Source organism: Caenorhabditis briggsae (genome assembly GCF_000004555.2).
Source record: "Caenorhabditis briggsae complete genome, chrIII, whole genome shotgun sequence".
In the NCBI taxonomy this organism is placed as follows: Eukaryota; Metazoa; Nematoda; class Chromadorea; order Rhabditida; family Rhabditidae; genus Caenorhabditis; species Caenorhabditis briggsae.
The window spans coordinates 1,466,671-1,479,684 of record NC_013490.2 but is presented as its reverse complement, the minus strand read 5'-3'; the positions used below and the strand labels follow the sequence as shown (position 1 = coordinate 1,479,684).

At 35.9% G+C, this 13,014-nt stretch overlaps 3 protein-coding genes across 3 annotated transcripts; 2 read left to right on the top strand and 1 right to left on the bottom strand.

Moving 5' to 3' along the window:
• Window positions 1-116: 116 nt before the first annotated feature.
• CBG15757 lies at window positions 117-3,778 on the bottom strand (the record flags this gene model as incomplete). The annotated part of the gene is made up of 4 exons (XM_002640820.1): window positions 117-412; window positions 1,199-1,347; window positions 3,191-3,465; window positions 3,608-3,778. 4 exons carry the CDS (start codon window positions 3,776-3,778, stop codon window positions 117-119), a joined length of 891 nt encoding a protein of 296 aa, XP_002640866.1.
• On the top strand, window positions 1,565-3,010 carry CBG15758 (the record flags this gene model as incomplete). Its single annotated transcript, XM_002640821.1, has 4 exons — window positions 1,565-1,621; window positions 1,935-2,058; window positions 2,465-2,604; window positions 2,951-3,010. 4 exons carry the CDS (start codon window positions 1,565-1,567, stop codon window positions 3,008-3,010), a joined length of 381 nt encoding a protein of 126 aa, XP_002640867.1.
• Window positions 3,779-4,947: 1,169 nt separating the features above from the next.
• Cbr-epg-3 lies at window positions 4,948-11,776 on the top strand (the record flags this gene model as incomplete). The annotated part of the gene is made up of 9 exons (XM_002640819.2): window positions 4,948-5,024; window positions 6,703-7,140; window positions 8,635-8,887; window positions 9,606-9,782; window positions 10,182-10,247; window positions 10,306-10,404; window positions 10,912-11,046; window positions 11,219-11,374; window positions 11,774-11,776. 9 exons carry the CDS (start codon window positions 4,948-4,950, stop codon window positions 11,774-11,776), a joined length of 1,404 nt encoding a protein of 467 aa, XP_002640865.2.
• Window positions 11,777-13,014: the final 1,238 nt, after the last annotated feature.

The following is a 13,014-nucleotide window of genomic DNA, read 5'->3' as shown; positions in this document are numbered from 1 at the left end:
AGAAGAAATAGGGGGAAAAAAGGTTCCGATAATTTATATTCGGGAAAAAGAATGCTTTGAGACCAGAAAAACAGGAGAAAAATAGATAGGAAACAAGTAAAAAAAAAGCGGGAAATTTAAAATCTGCCTCCGCCTCCTTGTCGATTATAATGATTCGCCGAGTTCCGGTCGGCGCCACCACGATGGCGATTCTGATAATTCTGAGTGCCACGTGGCGTATACGGTGGATTGGAATAGTGATTCTGGTGATTCTGATGACGTCTAGAAGGTCCACCGCCACCAGAACTGGAATTTCCATAGGACGCGGGGGCGGAGTTTCGAAGATCGTGACGCATTTGATGAATGAAGTGTTGATGGGGAAGCATGGAGCTTTCCGGGGACTTGAATTGCTGGTTTTGAGGGGTGTGATTACCTGAAAATCGATATTTTGAGGTGAAAATAGCCTAAAAATAGTGAAAAAAAAATGGTCTAAAACGGCTCAAAACCCCAAAAATGCATTTTCGGGATCAAAAATTGGTTTCGCCGATTTTAGCTCAAAATTAGCTATTTTTGACGATTTTCAGCTATTTTAGTACGAAAAAAAAATACTACCTATTTTTCTCTATTTTTGAGGTCGAAATTACTCATTTTAACATGTTGTTAGCTCAAAATCACTTGTTTTTAAGCCAAAATTCGTCATTTTTGATGATTTTTGAGCCAAAATTCGTGAATTTTGACGATTTTCAGCTCAAATTTAGCCGTTTTAAAGCTATTTTAGGGTCAGAATCCCGATTTTTTCACGTTTTTGGGACTAAATCAGTCGTTTCAAAGCAATTTTTGAGCAAAAATTCACGACTTTTGGACGATTTTTAGCTTTTTTTTTCATTTTTGGGTCAAAATTAGTCGTTTTAAAGCTGTTTTTGGGTTAAAATAGGCCAATTTTTGACTATTTTTAGCTTAAAATAACCCTTTTTTGATGATTTTTGAGCCAAAATTCTTCAATTTGTGATGATTTTAACCTTAAAATCACAAATTTTGACGATTTTTAGCTCAAAATTAGCCATTTTTCTCTATTTTTGTATCAAAATTAGCCCTTTTTGAGTCAAAATTCATGAATTTCAATGATTTTTGAGCCAAAATCAGTCGTTTAATAGCAATTTTTGCGTCTAATCTAGTCATTTTTCGTCATTTTTCATTATTTTGAGATCAAAAACCCTACCGGATCCTCCTCTCCAATTGTCTTCTCCTCCATTGAACGAGTGATTCTGATGATGACGTGGCTGGTGCATTTGTTGTGATTGCGATTGATGCTGTTGCCACGATGAATCACTTCGACGGCGGCTGCTACGATCGTTGTCTCTAGAGTCTCTGGAAAATCAAAAATCATGAGAAATAGTGTGGAAAATCGAGAGATTTAGAGAAAAAATCGCCAATTTTGCTGATTTTCTGGTCTTTTAGAGCCCTTTTTAGGCCTAAAAACAACAAAAAATCCAATTTTCCCTATGTTTCTCTATATTTTGGCAGTTTTTTTGGTATAAGAATTGACGGGAAATGTGAAAATTCACATCATTTCCACTAGCTGAAAATGAAGGCTTTCTTGGCTCTATTCGCGTTGATCGTCGTTGTCGCCGGACAAGGACAGGTAATTAGGGGTAATTAGGGGGTAATTAACGCTGAAAATGGTTAATTTCGACCTGAAAATCGTGGAAAAATGAAGCATTTTGAGCCAAAAACGACATTTTTTAGTCAATTTAAGGTCAACAAATTGAAATTTTCATGATTTTTGAGTCATTTTTCATGATTTTTGAGTCATTTTTCATGATTTTTGAGTCATTTTTCATGATTTTTGAGTCATTTTTCATGATTTTTGAGTCATTTTTCATGAATTTCGAGTCATTTTTCATGATTTTTGGGTCAAAATTTCGATAGAAAAGCAAAAAAATCGTTTTTTAAAGGGACGACCACCATTCTTCGGTGGTGGTCGGCGAAGCAGTGAGGATAGCCGAGATTCTCGTGAAATTTTCCCAAGAAATAATTTCCAGATCAACTTCAACGGAATCGGACAAATTCGCGGATTTGGTGAGTTTCTTTTTTGGTCGAAAATCGGTCGGAAATATCACTATTTTCAGCCTAAAAATCTCTTTTTTAGCCCAAAAATCAGTCAACATCAGTTTTTATGTAAAAAATCGCTGAAAAATCGCTTTTGAGCATTTTCAAGCTAAAAAATTGGTCAAAAATCACGATTTTCAGCCTAAAAATCGCAAAAAATCATGATTCTCATGTCGAAAACGGTCAAATTTGATGACTTTTGGCTCCGAAATTGCTCATTTTTAGCTTAAAATCGATCAAAAAACATGACTTTTGTGTCAGAAAAAATCAAATTTGATGATTTTTAGCCTAAAAATCGCCTTTTGGAGCATTTTCTGGACTGAAAATCAGTCAAATTGATGATTTTAACCCTTATAACGCCCAAAGATCCTTCCAGCGTGCTCCACAGCCGCCTCGTTCACCACTAGCATCGACGGAACCACCACCACCGCTCGTTGTACTGATAACGGAGCTGATCCAAGTGTCAGATGTCCCGGATGCTGTAGATCGGTGGCTCTGGCCGCCGGACGCTCCGCGGTGAGTCAAAAACCCAGAAAAAATGCTTAAAATCAGAATTTGGGTCAAAATTCGCTGTTTTTGAGGGTTTTTTAGGTCAAAATCACTAAAAATCGTTATTTATGGGTCAAAAATTCCAGATTTTCAGCCAAAAAAACTCTCAAAATATTGATTTTTCTCGTTTTTAAGGGGTTTTTTCGGCTGAAAATTAGCTAAAAATCGCAATTTTTGGGACAAATTTTCACTGGAAATGCGATTTTTCCGTCAAAAACCAGTCAAAAATCTTACTTTTTGAACATTTTTTAGGTTCAAATTCGCTAATTTCAATGAGTTTTTGGATTAAAACCCTTAAAATCCCATTTTTCAGGACAACGCCGCCGGCTTCCCATCGACCAACGGCCGAAGTTGCGTTTGCTGCATTCGTTAATAAATTTCTTGATTTTTTCGATAATAATAAATTCATTTTTCTCAATTTTTGAGCGATTTTGGACTATTTTAAGCAATTTTAGAGCCAAAATCATGATTTTGGTCAATTTTGGCTCAGTAATGTTTGAATTTGAAGGATTTTGGGCTATTTTGGACCATTTCCACCCATTTTGACACCCACCTGCCGCTTCTAGAGTCTCTAGGAACCCAGGAATCCCTGGAATCTCTCGAATTCCACTCTCCAAACCTCCGATCCCGTCCATCTCCTCCACTACGTCTTCTATCGCTTTGAACTCGGCCCTCCTCGACTTCCCGATGCAAACTATCGATTTCAGAGCGTTGTCGGCGGAAAGCTTCCTCTTGTCTCGTATTATTTCGAGGTTTCACCTGAATTTCGCGGTCAAACAAGCGAATCCCGTGCAAAATCTTGATAGCAAAGATGACTGATTCCTCGTCCTGAAAATTGTGCGTTTTTTGAGCCCGAAATCAACTTTTTAGGCCAAAATTTGTTAAGCCTAAAATGGCATAAGACCACTTTTTTCGGGTCAAAAATGGCCAAAAATCATTAATTTTCCCTCGAAAAATTGCTAAAAATTACCTCAAACTCCACTAGAGCAAATCTAGCTGTCGAGTCTCTCACATTTCTCGTTATAACCTTCACAAGAGGTCCCGCCTGCAAAAATAGCTCTTCGAGCATGTCCTCGGTGACTTCTGGGGTGATATTTGCCACATAGACGGTTCGCTCCTCGGGCGGCGAGTCTCCTGGCATTTTTAACGCTGAAAACTGGGTTTAAAACTCGAAAAAAGCAAGAAAAACGGCAAAAAATTTAAGAAATAATTCAATTTCCCGACTTCCTATGCAAATGCGCTCTATGGCTACGCGCTAGAGAGAGCGAGACGTTAGAGAAACGTTAGCGCGTTTCTCGTGCCTCCTTGACGTCTTTCAGGTGCTTGGCGTCTTTCTTGTGCCACGTAGACTTCCAAAAAAGAATGATTTATGTCGACAGAAAAATAGGTTTTCAGAGATAAAAACATGGATTTTTAAGTTTTTTTGGTCCAAAAATCGAGAATCTATAGATTAAAAATCCTATCTTGTCGCAAAAGTCAGAAAAAAACTCCGAAAAATTTCAAATTTTCAAAAAAAAAATTTCTAAAAATTCAAAAAGGTGTGCAAAAAATCTTAAAGGGCTTTCAAGGACCCTTGAAAGCCAATCAAGTTTCTTCCTAAAAGTCATGAGATCTCGAAAAAAAAATCGATTTTTTCAATTTTTTGTTTTTTCTCTAAAGTGCAATTTTCTGTGTCAACTGATAACAGATAGCACTTTGAAGCATCAAATTTTGAGGTTTGATTCCACTTGTGAGCTGAACAAAGGCTGAAAAATTAAAAAAAAAATTTCTAAAAAAAAATTTTTTTTTTTAATTTTCCAAAAAAAAATTTTCTAACCCAAAAAATCGTTAAAAACGGCTTAAAAAGATAAAATTGACCTCTTTTTTGGCTTTTCTTGGGTCCCTAACCCCCAAAAAATCGATAAATCCCCCTTTTTTCCATATCTGACTTCTCTGGCACTCTCTCATCATCCCACACTCTCTCTTTCCCCATTTCTTGCTAATTATATGACAGCTGGAGAGTCAATTTCTCATAGGAATTTTCGATTTTTCCTCAAAATTGCTAAACCCCATCCAAAGTACAGTAGTCCAGTACCGGTTTTCCGCAATAGTACTCTTTTCTCTACGTCTCTCTAGCCCCTATACTCTCTCGCCTTCCCCCGAAAATCACCCGATTTTCGCCCCCCAAAGTTTGCCAACTCTTTTTTGTTAGCTCTCAGTTTTCTATGTGCTCCGTTACCTAAGATTTTGCTCTGTTTGCTCTGGAAATTTCGATTTTTGAGTCAATTTTTGATGAAAATTTACCTAAAATTGTCATTTTTAGAGTTAAAAATGGCCAAGAAACAGAAGAAGTCCTCTTCAGAAGTGCCCAAGAATGTGGAGTTTAAGGAGCCTCAAAAGGAGGAGAGGTAAGGGAAAAATTGGCTGAAAAATCGATATAAAATCGCTAAAAATCATAAAAATTGCTGGGAAAATAGCAATTTTTCGCATGAAAAATCGCTAAAATCATGAAAATTTGGCTCAAAATGGTCGAAATTCATCTTGAAAAATCCAAAAATATTTTTAAAATATGAATTTTCAGCCGATTTCTAGCTCATTTCAAGCTCAAAATAGCTCAATTTCCATGATTTTAGGCTTAAAAATTTCTTAAAATCAGCTAAAATTGGCCGAAAATTAAAGAATTTCGTGTCAAAAAATCTGAAAAAAAGGATTTTTAGTCATTTCTAGCTCATTTTATGCTAAAAATAGCTGAATTTCCATGATTTTTTGGCTCGAAATGGCGTCAAATTATCGAATTTCGACTGAAATTAGCCAGAAATAAAGTGAAAATCGTATAATTTTGACTTGAAAAATCCAAAAAACGCTGAAAAAAACCGGATTTTTGGTTATTTTCAGGTGGTTTTCGGCTTATAATTGCTCAATTTTCATGATTTTTAGCTTCAAATTGCTGAAAATCAACCTAAAATTACCAAATTTCGGCCTAAAATAGTCGAAAATGGGTTTAAAAATATCCAAAATCGGTCAAAATTTGTGGAAATTGTCTGAAAAAATCTGAAAAACGCCTGAAAAAATATGCATTTTTGGTCATTTCTAGCTGATTTTAGGCTTAAAATGACTCAATTTTTGATGATTTTCGGCCTGAAATTGCTCAAAATGACCGGAAAAACCACAGAAATGCTGAAAAATCGCGAAAAGCGGCTAAAAATGATCAAAGTTGGGATTAGAAAACCAGAAAACGCTGAAAAAAATATGCATTTTATTTATTTCTAGCTGATTTTTGGCTTAAAACAGCTCAAAATAACCTGAAAATCACCAAAATTTCGGCCTTAAGTAGTTCAAAAATCATGAAAAACTCATTTTTTTTCCAGCTAAGAACATGGCTGGCGTGCCTTCGGCGCTTTTCGGAAATATGATTTTTTTTTAATCATTTCTAGCTCATTTTAGGCTTAAAATGGCTCGAAATCATCTAAAAACACTGAAATCCGGCTTAAAATAGTTCGAAAATCATGAAAAATGCGCTGAAATTGATCAAAATTGAAAATCGCTCTCAAAAACCTCAGTTTCGGCGTTTTTTGGCCGATTTTGTTCATTTCTAGCTCATTTTTCATGATTTTCAGCTCAAAATATCAAATTCCGGCCCTAATATAGTCCGAAAATCATGAAAATCGACCCAACATGTCATAAATAAAAAATCGCTAAAAATACCTCATTTCTAGCGATTTTTAGCCGATTTTGAGCCTAGCTTCTAGCTCATTTTTTCTAGCTCATTTTTTGCAATTTTCGTCTCCAAAATGGCAAAATCGTCGAATTTTGGATGAAAACCAGTTGAAAAACATGAAAATTTGGCTCAAAATGGTCTAAAAATACCCAAAATCGGTCAAAAATTGGCTTTAAAATCCTTTTTTTAGCCGATTTCTAGCTGATTTTAGGCTTAAAATAGCTCAAAAAATCCGATTTTAAGCATATTTTGAGTCTAAAACGCCTATCTGGCGTTTTAGACTCAAAAATATCGCGATTTTCGTTTAAAATAGCTCAAAATTACTCAACTTTCACGGTTTTTGGCTTAAAACAACGCTAAGTTTGCAGACTAAAGCCAGCTGGTCGTGGAATGAAGCCCTCCCCATCCCAAAACACTCTGAATCGTCTGGAACGAGAAACGATCGTAATCTGGAAGAAGCCAATCACCACAATCTACTATGCGCTCATGGAAATTGCCAATCTCTCGATTGAGCTCTTCTTGAAGATCCTCTCCCACAAGTTCCTCCTGGGCCTCTTCTTCATTTCTCTCGGTCTCGCTATCTATGGCTACCGTACCCCGGGCGCCCATCAGGAGCATGTGCAAACCATTGAAAAACACATTCTGTGGTGGTCCTGGTGGGTGTTGTTGGGAGTACTGTCGTCGATTGGATTGGGATCCGGACTGCACACGTTCTTGATCTATCTGGGACCACATATTGCGGCGGTCACCATGGCTGCCTATGAATGTCAGAGTTTGGATTTCCCGGAGCCACCATATCCGGAGAGGTTAGTCATGGAAAATTATCTAAAATTCATAGAAATAATGGTCCAAAATTAGTCAGAAATGGCTAAAAATTGTTTCAAAAATTATGGAAAATGATGCAAATTTCACCTGAACGACCGAAAAATTGCAAAGAATAAACTAAAAATCATTGAAAATTGTCTAAAATTCGAAAAATCATGGAAAACGATCCAAAATCTTGAAAAAATGGAAATTCTTAGGCAAAAAATGATGAAAAATCGATATTTTTGGATCTTCTATATGGGAATTTCGACCATTTTTAGGCCAGAATTGATAGAAAATGGTTCAAAAATAGGCTGAAATAGTCCGAAAGTATCCCGAATTAGAAATGGTCCAAAAATCATGAAAAAATTGCCCAAAATCAGTAAAAAACGTTCTGAATTCATGGAAAATGACCCGAAAATCATGAAAAATGGCTCAAAAATCATGAAAAATGACCCGAAAATCATGAAAAATGACTCAAAAATCATGAAAAATGACCCGAAAATCATGAAAAATGGCTCAAAAATCATGAAAAATGACTCAAAAATCATGAAAATTGACTCAAAAATCATGAAAAATGACTCAAAAATCATGAAAAATGGCTCAAAAATCATGAAAAATGACTCAAAAATCATGAAAAATGACTCAAAAATCATGAAAATTGACTCAAAAATCATGAAAAATGACTCAAAAATCATGAAAAATGGCTCAAAAATCATGAAAAATGACTCAAAAATCATGAAAATTGACTCAAAAATCATGAAAAATGACTCAAAAATCATGAAAAATGGCTCAAAAATCATGAAAAATGACTCAAAAATCATGAAAAATGACTCAAAAATCATGAAAATTGACTCAAAAATCATGAAAAATGACTCAAAAATCATGAAAAATGGCTCAAAAATCATGAAAAATGGCTCAAAAATCATGAAAAATGACTCAAAAATCATGAAAAATGACTCAAAAATCATGAAAATTGACTCAAAAATCATGAAAAATGACTCAAAAATCATGAAAAATGGCTCAAAAATCATGAAAAATGACTCAAAAATCATGAAAAATGGCTCAAAAATCATGAAAAATGACTCAAAAATCATGAAAAATGACCTAAAAATAAGGCTAAAACGCCTGGAAATCAACCAAATTAACCTTAAATGACCTAAAAATCATATAGAACTGGTCCAAATAGTCACAAATGATCTAGTAAATCCCGAAAAATTCGTTGAAAATTGTCTTAAATAGCCAGAAATAGCCTAAAAATGACTCAAAAACCATGAAAAATGGACTTGAATGGCCTGAAACAAGCCTAAAAGCGACCCAAAAATCAATAGAAATTGTCAAAAAATACCGGAAACGGTCCGAAATCCATGATAATACGCCATTTTCTGTGATTTTTGAGCGATTTTCAGCATTTTTATGCCTATTTTCACCCACTAAGCCCTTCAAATTTGACCATTTCTCCCAATTTTCAGCCCTAAAACCCTTAAATTTTATAGCATTCAATGCCCCTCGACAAAATCCTCGATAGCAGTGACATTCTGGCAAATTGTTGCCAAAGTCCGAGTGGAATCCCTCCTCTGGGGTGCCGGAACAGCTCTAGGCGAGCTTCCACCGTATTTTATGGCTCGGGCGGCACGGATTTCCGGTCAGGAGCCAGATGATGAGGAGTATCGAGAGTTCTTGGAGTTGATGAATGCGGATAAGGAGCAGGACGGAGAGCAGAAGCTTAGCATGGGAGAGAGGATTAAGGTGAGAGTGAAAATAGCTCAAAATAAGCCCAAAAATGATTGGAAAAGGGCTAAAAATGAGCCTAAATAGCTCAATAATTGCCCTAAATTAGTAAAAAATCGTCTAAAATAGGCTTAAAAAGCCCTAGACGGCCCTAAATTCGAGCTTAAAAATGAAAAAAATTATGAAAAACAGTCTGGAATAGGCCTAAATAGCTGAAAAATGATCCAAAATGACCTTAAATAAGTCTAAAAATGGTATGGATCGGCCTCAAAATGGTCCAAAATAGCATTCGAATGTCTTAAGACCATCCTGAAAGGTTTAAAATGACTTCAAATGGCCTAAAACTAGCCTAAAATAGACCAAAAATGGCTTTAAATACGCCTAGAATGCTCTAAACATCGGATGATTTCAGCTATTTCAGCTCATTTTCAGGCATTTTAATAGTTGAAAATACGCCTGAATAGCTTGAATTTAGCCTATAAACAAGCCTAAATAGCTCAAAAATAGTCGAGAATAGCTGAAAATAAGCCTGAAAATGATCCAAATGGCATGAATTAGCTTCAAAAATTAGTCTGAACGCTTTTTAAATAACTTTAAATCGCTTGAAAATGGTCCAAAAAGGCCTAAAAATGCCATAAGAGCTCAAAAATGAGCTTAAATGATCCAAAAAAGCATGTGAAAATGGTCTAGAATACGCACCGAAATTCGATTTTCAAGCTATTTTTCCTATTTTCAGAGTTGGGTGGAGCACAACATTCATCGTCTCGGCTTCCCTGGCATCCTTCTCTTCGCCAGTATCCCGAACCCCTTGTTCGACTTGGCCGGAATCACGTGCGGACACTTTTTGGTGCCATTCTGGAGCTTCTTCGGTGCCACACTGATTGGAAAAGCGCTGGTTAAGATGCATGTGCAGGTAAGAATCGAAATTTCGTTAAAAAATGGTCTAGAATGACCTAAAATAGCTGGAAATAGGCTGAAAATAGCTGAAAATTGACCCAAAATAGTTTGAAATAACAGTAAAAATGTCCAATAATGCTGAAAATCGTGTCAAAAACGGCGATTTTAGACTGAAAATGGCGCGTTTCCGCTAAAAATTAAGCAATTTTTGACCCAAAAATCCACTTTTTGGAACTATTTTTTCACTGGAAAATGACGATTTTTAGGGATTTTTAGCTGATTTTTATCGATTTCAAGTGGATTTTAACGATTTTTGACCCCTTTTTTAGCATTTTTGGCTAAATTTTCACCTATTTTGAGTCATTTTCAGTTCCTTAGACCCCCCTATTTTCAGCTTTAAAAGCTAATTTTTCAGATGGGATTCGTGATTCTGGCATTCAGCGACCATCATGCCGAGACATTTGTCAAATTACTCGAAAGTGTAGGTTTACTTGTTCTTCTTGGGACCAATTTATATGCAAATTGGCCTTTTTCTACAGATTCCCGCCGTCGGACCACACATCCGCAAACCGATTAGTGATTTATTGGAGAAGCAGCGGAAGGCGCTGCACACGACGCCCGGAGAGCATAAGGAGCAGGTACGGTAGACAGGAAATTCCAGAAAAATCGAGGAAAAAAGAGCAATTTAGGCTTGAAATTGGCTAAAAATGGTAGTTTTTTGGGCTCGAAATTGGCTAGAAATGACGATTTTCGCAGCGGAATTGGCTTAAATTGCTCATTTCACCTCTAAAAATGTGTTGGGACACTCCAATTTAGGCTAAAATTAGCTGAAAATGAGCCACTTCATGCTAGAAATGAGCAATTTAGGCTAAAAATTGGCTGAAAACGAGCGATTTTGAGCTCAAAAGCGGCAAAAAATGATAGGTTTTTTTTGGCTGAAATTAGCTGAAAATGACGATTTTGAGCTCAATTTTTGACTGTTTGGACAGCTGAATCCGCTTAAATTGCTCATTTTCTATGCTAGATAGCCTGAAAAGCCTGAAAATGGCTCATTTTGACGCGGGTTTTGGCTGCAAATTGCTCATTTTCAGGCTGAAAATTTCAGCCTAATTCCAGCCCCCAAATCCAAATTTCCCGGTTTTCAGAGCACAAACCTGCTGGCATTCGCTCTCTCCGCGATGGTTACTGTAATGATTCTGTTCTTCTTCCTCTCCATCGTGAATTCACTCGCCAAGGACTATCATAAGCGTCTGTGGGAGCGGAAACGACGACTGAATAAGGTGGAGTAGGTATAGAGACAGCGCGGACATCCGGACACTAAGAACACACAGACAGATGATTTTTCACTTTTTTTTATTTTAAAATTCCAGAAAAAACTAGCCAAAATTTGCTTGATTCTGAAGCATTCCAGAACATTTTTTATTGATTTTTTAGAATTTTCTCTAAATTCAGACTTTGACGGATGAGGAGAATCAGAAGTTAGAAGAAGAAGAAGGAGAAGATGTGGATTCTGAAGACGTGCCTCCATCGATTACGGTATCATCGATGTGTCCATTGTTAGGAAACGAAGAATCCAAGGAGAAGGAGCTATTTGAAGGCGTTACTGTTGTTAGGAGCTGAATATTCTAGAAATTTGACTGAAATTTTGGCGTTTTTTGGGCTGAAAATGCTTAAAATTGACGAAAAATGGAATTTTTTAGCCGTTTTTCTGGACGAAATCGACTGAAAATGAGATGTTTTCGGCTTGTAATGACCTTTTTCTAGCTAAAAATGGCTAAAAATTGCCTACTTTGACTCAAAAAATGGCTGAAAATGACATTTTTGACTGAAAATCCAATTTTTTGAGGTTTTTTGACTGAAAATTGATGAAAATGACCGTTGTTTTAATGGAAAATGGGATTTTTTTGGTCATTTTTAGACATAAAATTGCGTATTTTGACTGAAAAAAAATAACTGAAAATGAACCATTTTTATCTAAAAATCCAAATTTTTCCGGTCCATTTCCAGTGAAAATTGACAAAAAAAAATGTGATTTTTAGCAATTTTCTGGCTAGAAATAGAGTTTTTTGGCTGAAAAATGTCCCCAAAAAGTCGATTTTTAGGCATTTCTTGCCCTATTTCTAGCGAAACATTTCATTTTCCGTCGATTTTCAGTCATTTTTAGCGCGTTTTCAGCCATTTTCAGCCCCAAAAAAACTAATTTTGCATGAGCACGCCGTACTCACACACACACATTTATCCTTATTTTTTGATCTCAAAAATGCATTTTTGAATTTTTTGAAAAATTGAAAAATTTGAATTTCCCCCCTTCAAATAACACCTACTCTCCTTCTTCTTCTTCCGGATAACAATACACACACACACACATTGGCACGCGGTGGTGGCTGGAGCGCACGTCTTCTGAATCTTCTGAATCCCACCTCCCCTCTTCTAATTCTAATTCTTCAAAATTTCGTCTAATTTCAATTTTTACCCCCCTTTTTCCATGAGAAAAATTGGTCAAAAATGAGTGGAAAAATCGATTTGTAGCGATTTTTAAGCTTAAAAATGCGATTTTTCGGTGACTTTCGAGTCTAAAATCGTTAATTTTGACGAATTTTGAGCTTGAAAATGGCCCGAAAAAATTGATTCTCGATGATTATTGAGACTAAAAATCGCTGAAATTTCGCGCATTTTTTGGCTTTTTGCTCAAAAATAGCCGAAAAATCGATTTTTCGGCAATTTTTGTGCTTAAAAAATGGGCTCTTTTGGGCTCGAAATATAGCTAAAAATCAGTGCATTTTGATGATTTTTTGCTCTTTTTTTTGGCTTGTAATTTATCGATTTTTCTTCATCTTTGACCATTTTTTCATCCCGATTTTTCCCTGAATTTTTCGTTGTGCAATTCACTTGTTTCCCCAAAAAAATTCCCCCAAAATTTCCCCAAAACCATTGATTTTCTTTTTTTTGTTGTGATTTTTTTTATTCCAAAAATCAATTTTTCCCCTTTCATTTCGCCCCTTTTTCTTTCTCTGTAATTTTTATATATATATATTTTGTATTCAAAATAATCGCGTTTTAGATTTCCCACAATGAGAGCTTCAAAATGAGTATAATCATGACTATATTCAGTGAAGTTCGAATTTTGACCTTAAAAGCGCACGGGAGTCGCAAAAGGAGTCAAAAAATCAAATGGCTGGAAGTAGTTCATGATCATACTCGTTTGAAAGCGCTGAACTTGATAAATTCAAAAATATAAGTTTTATCCT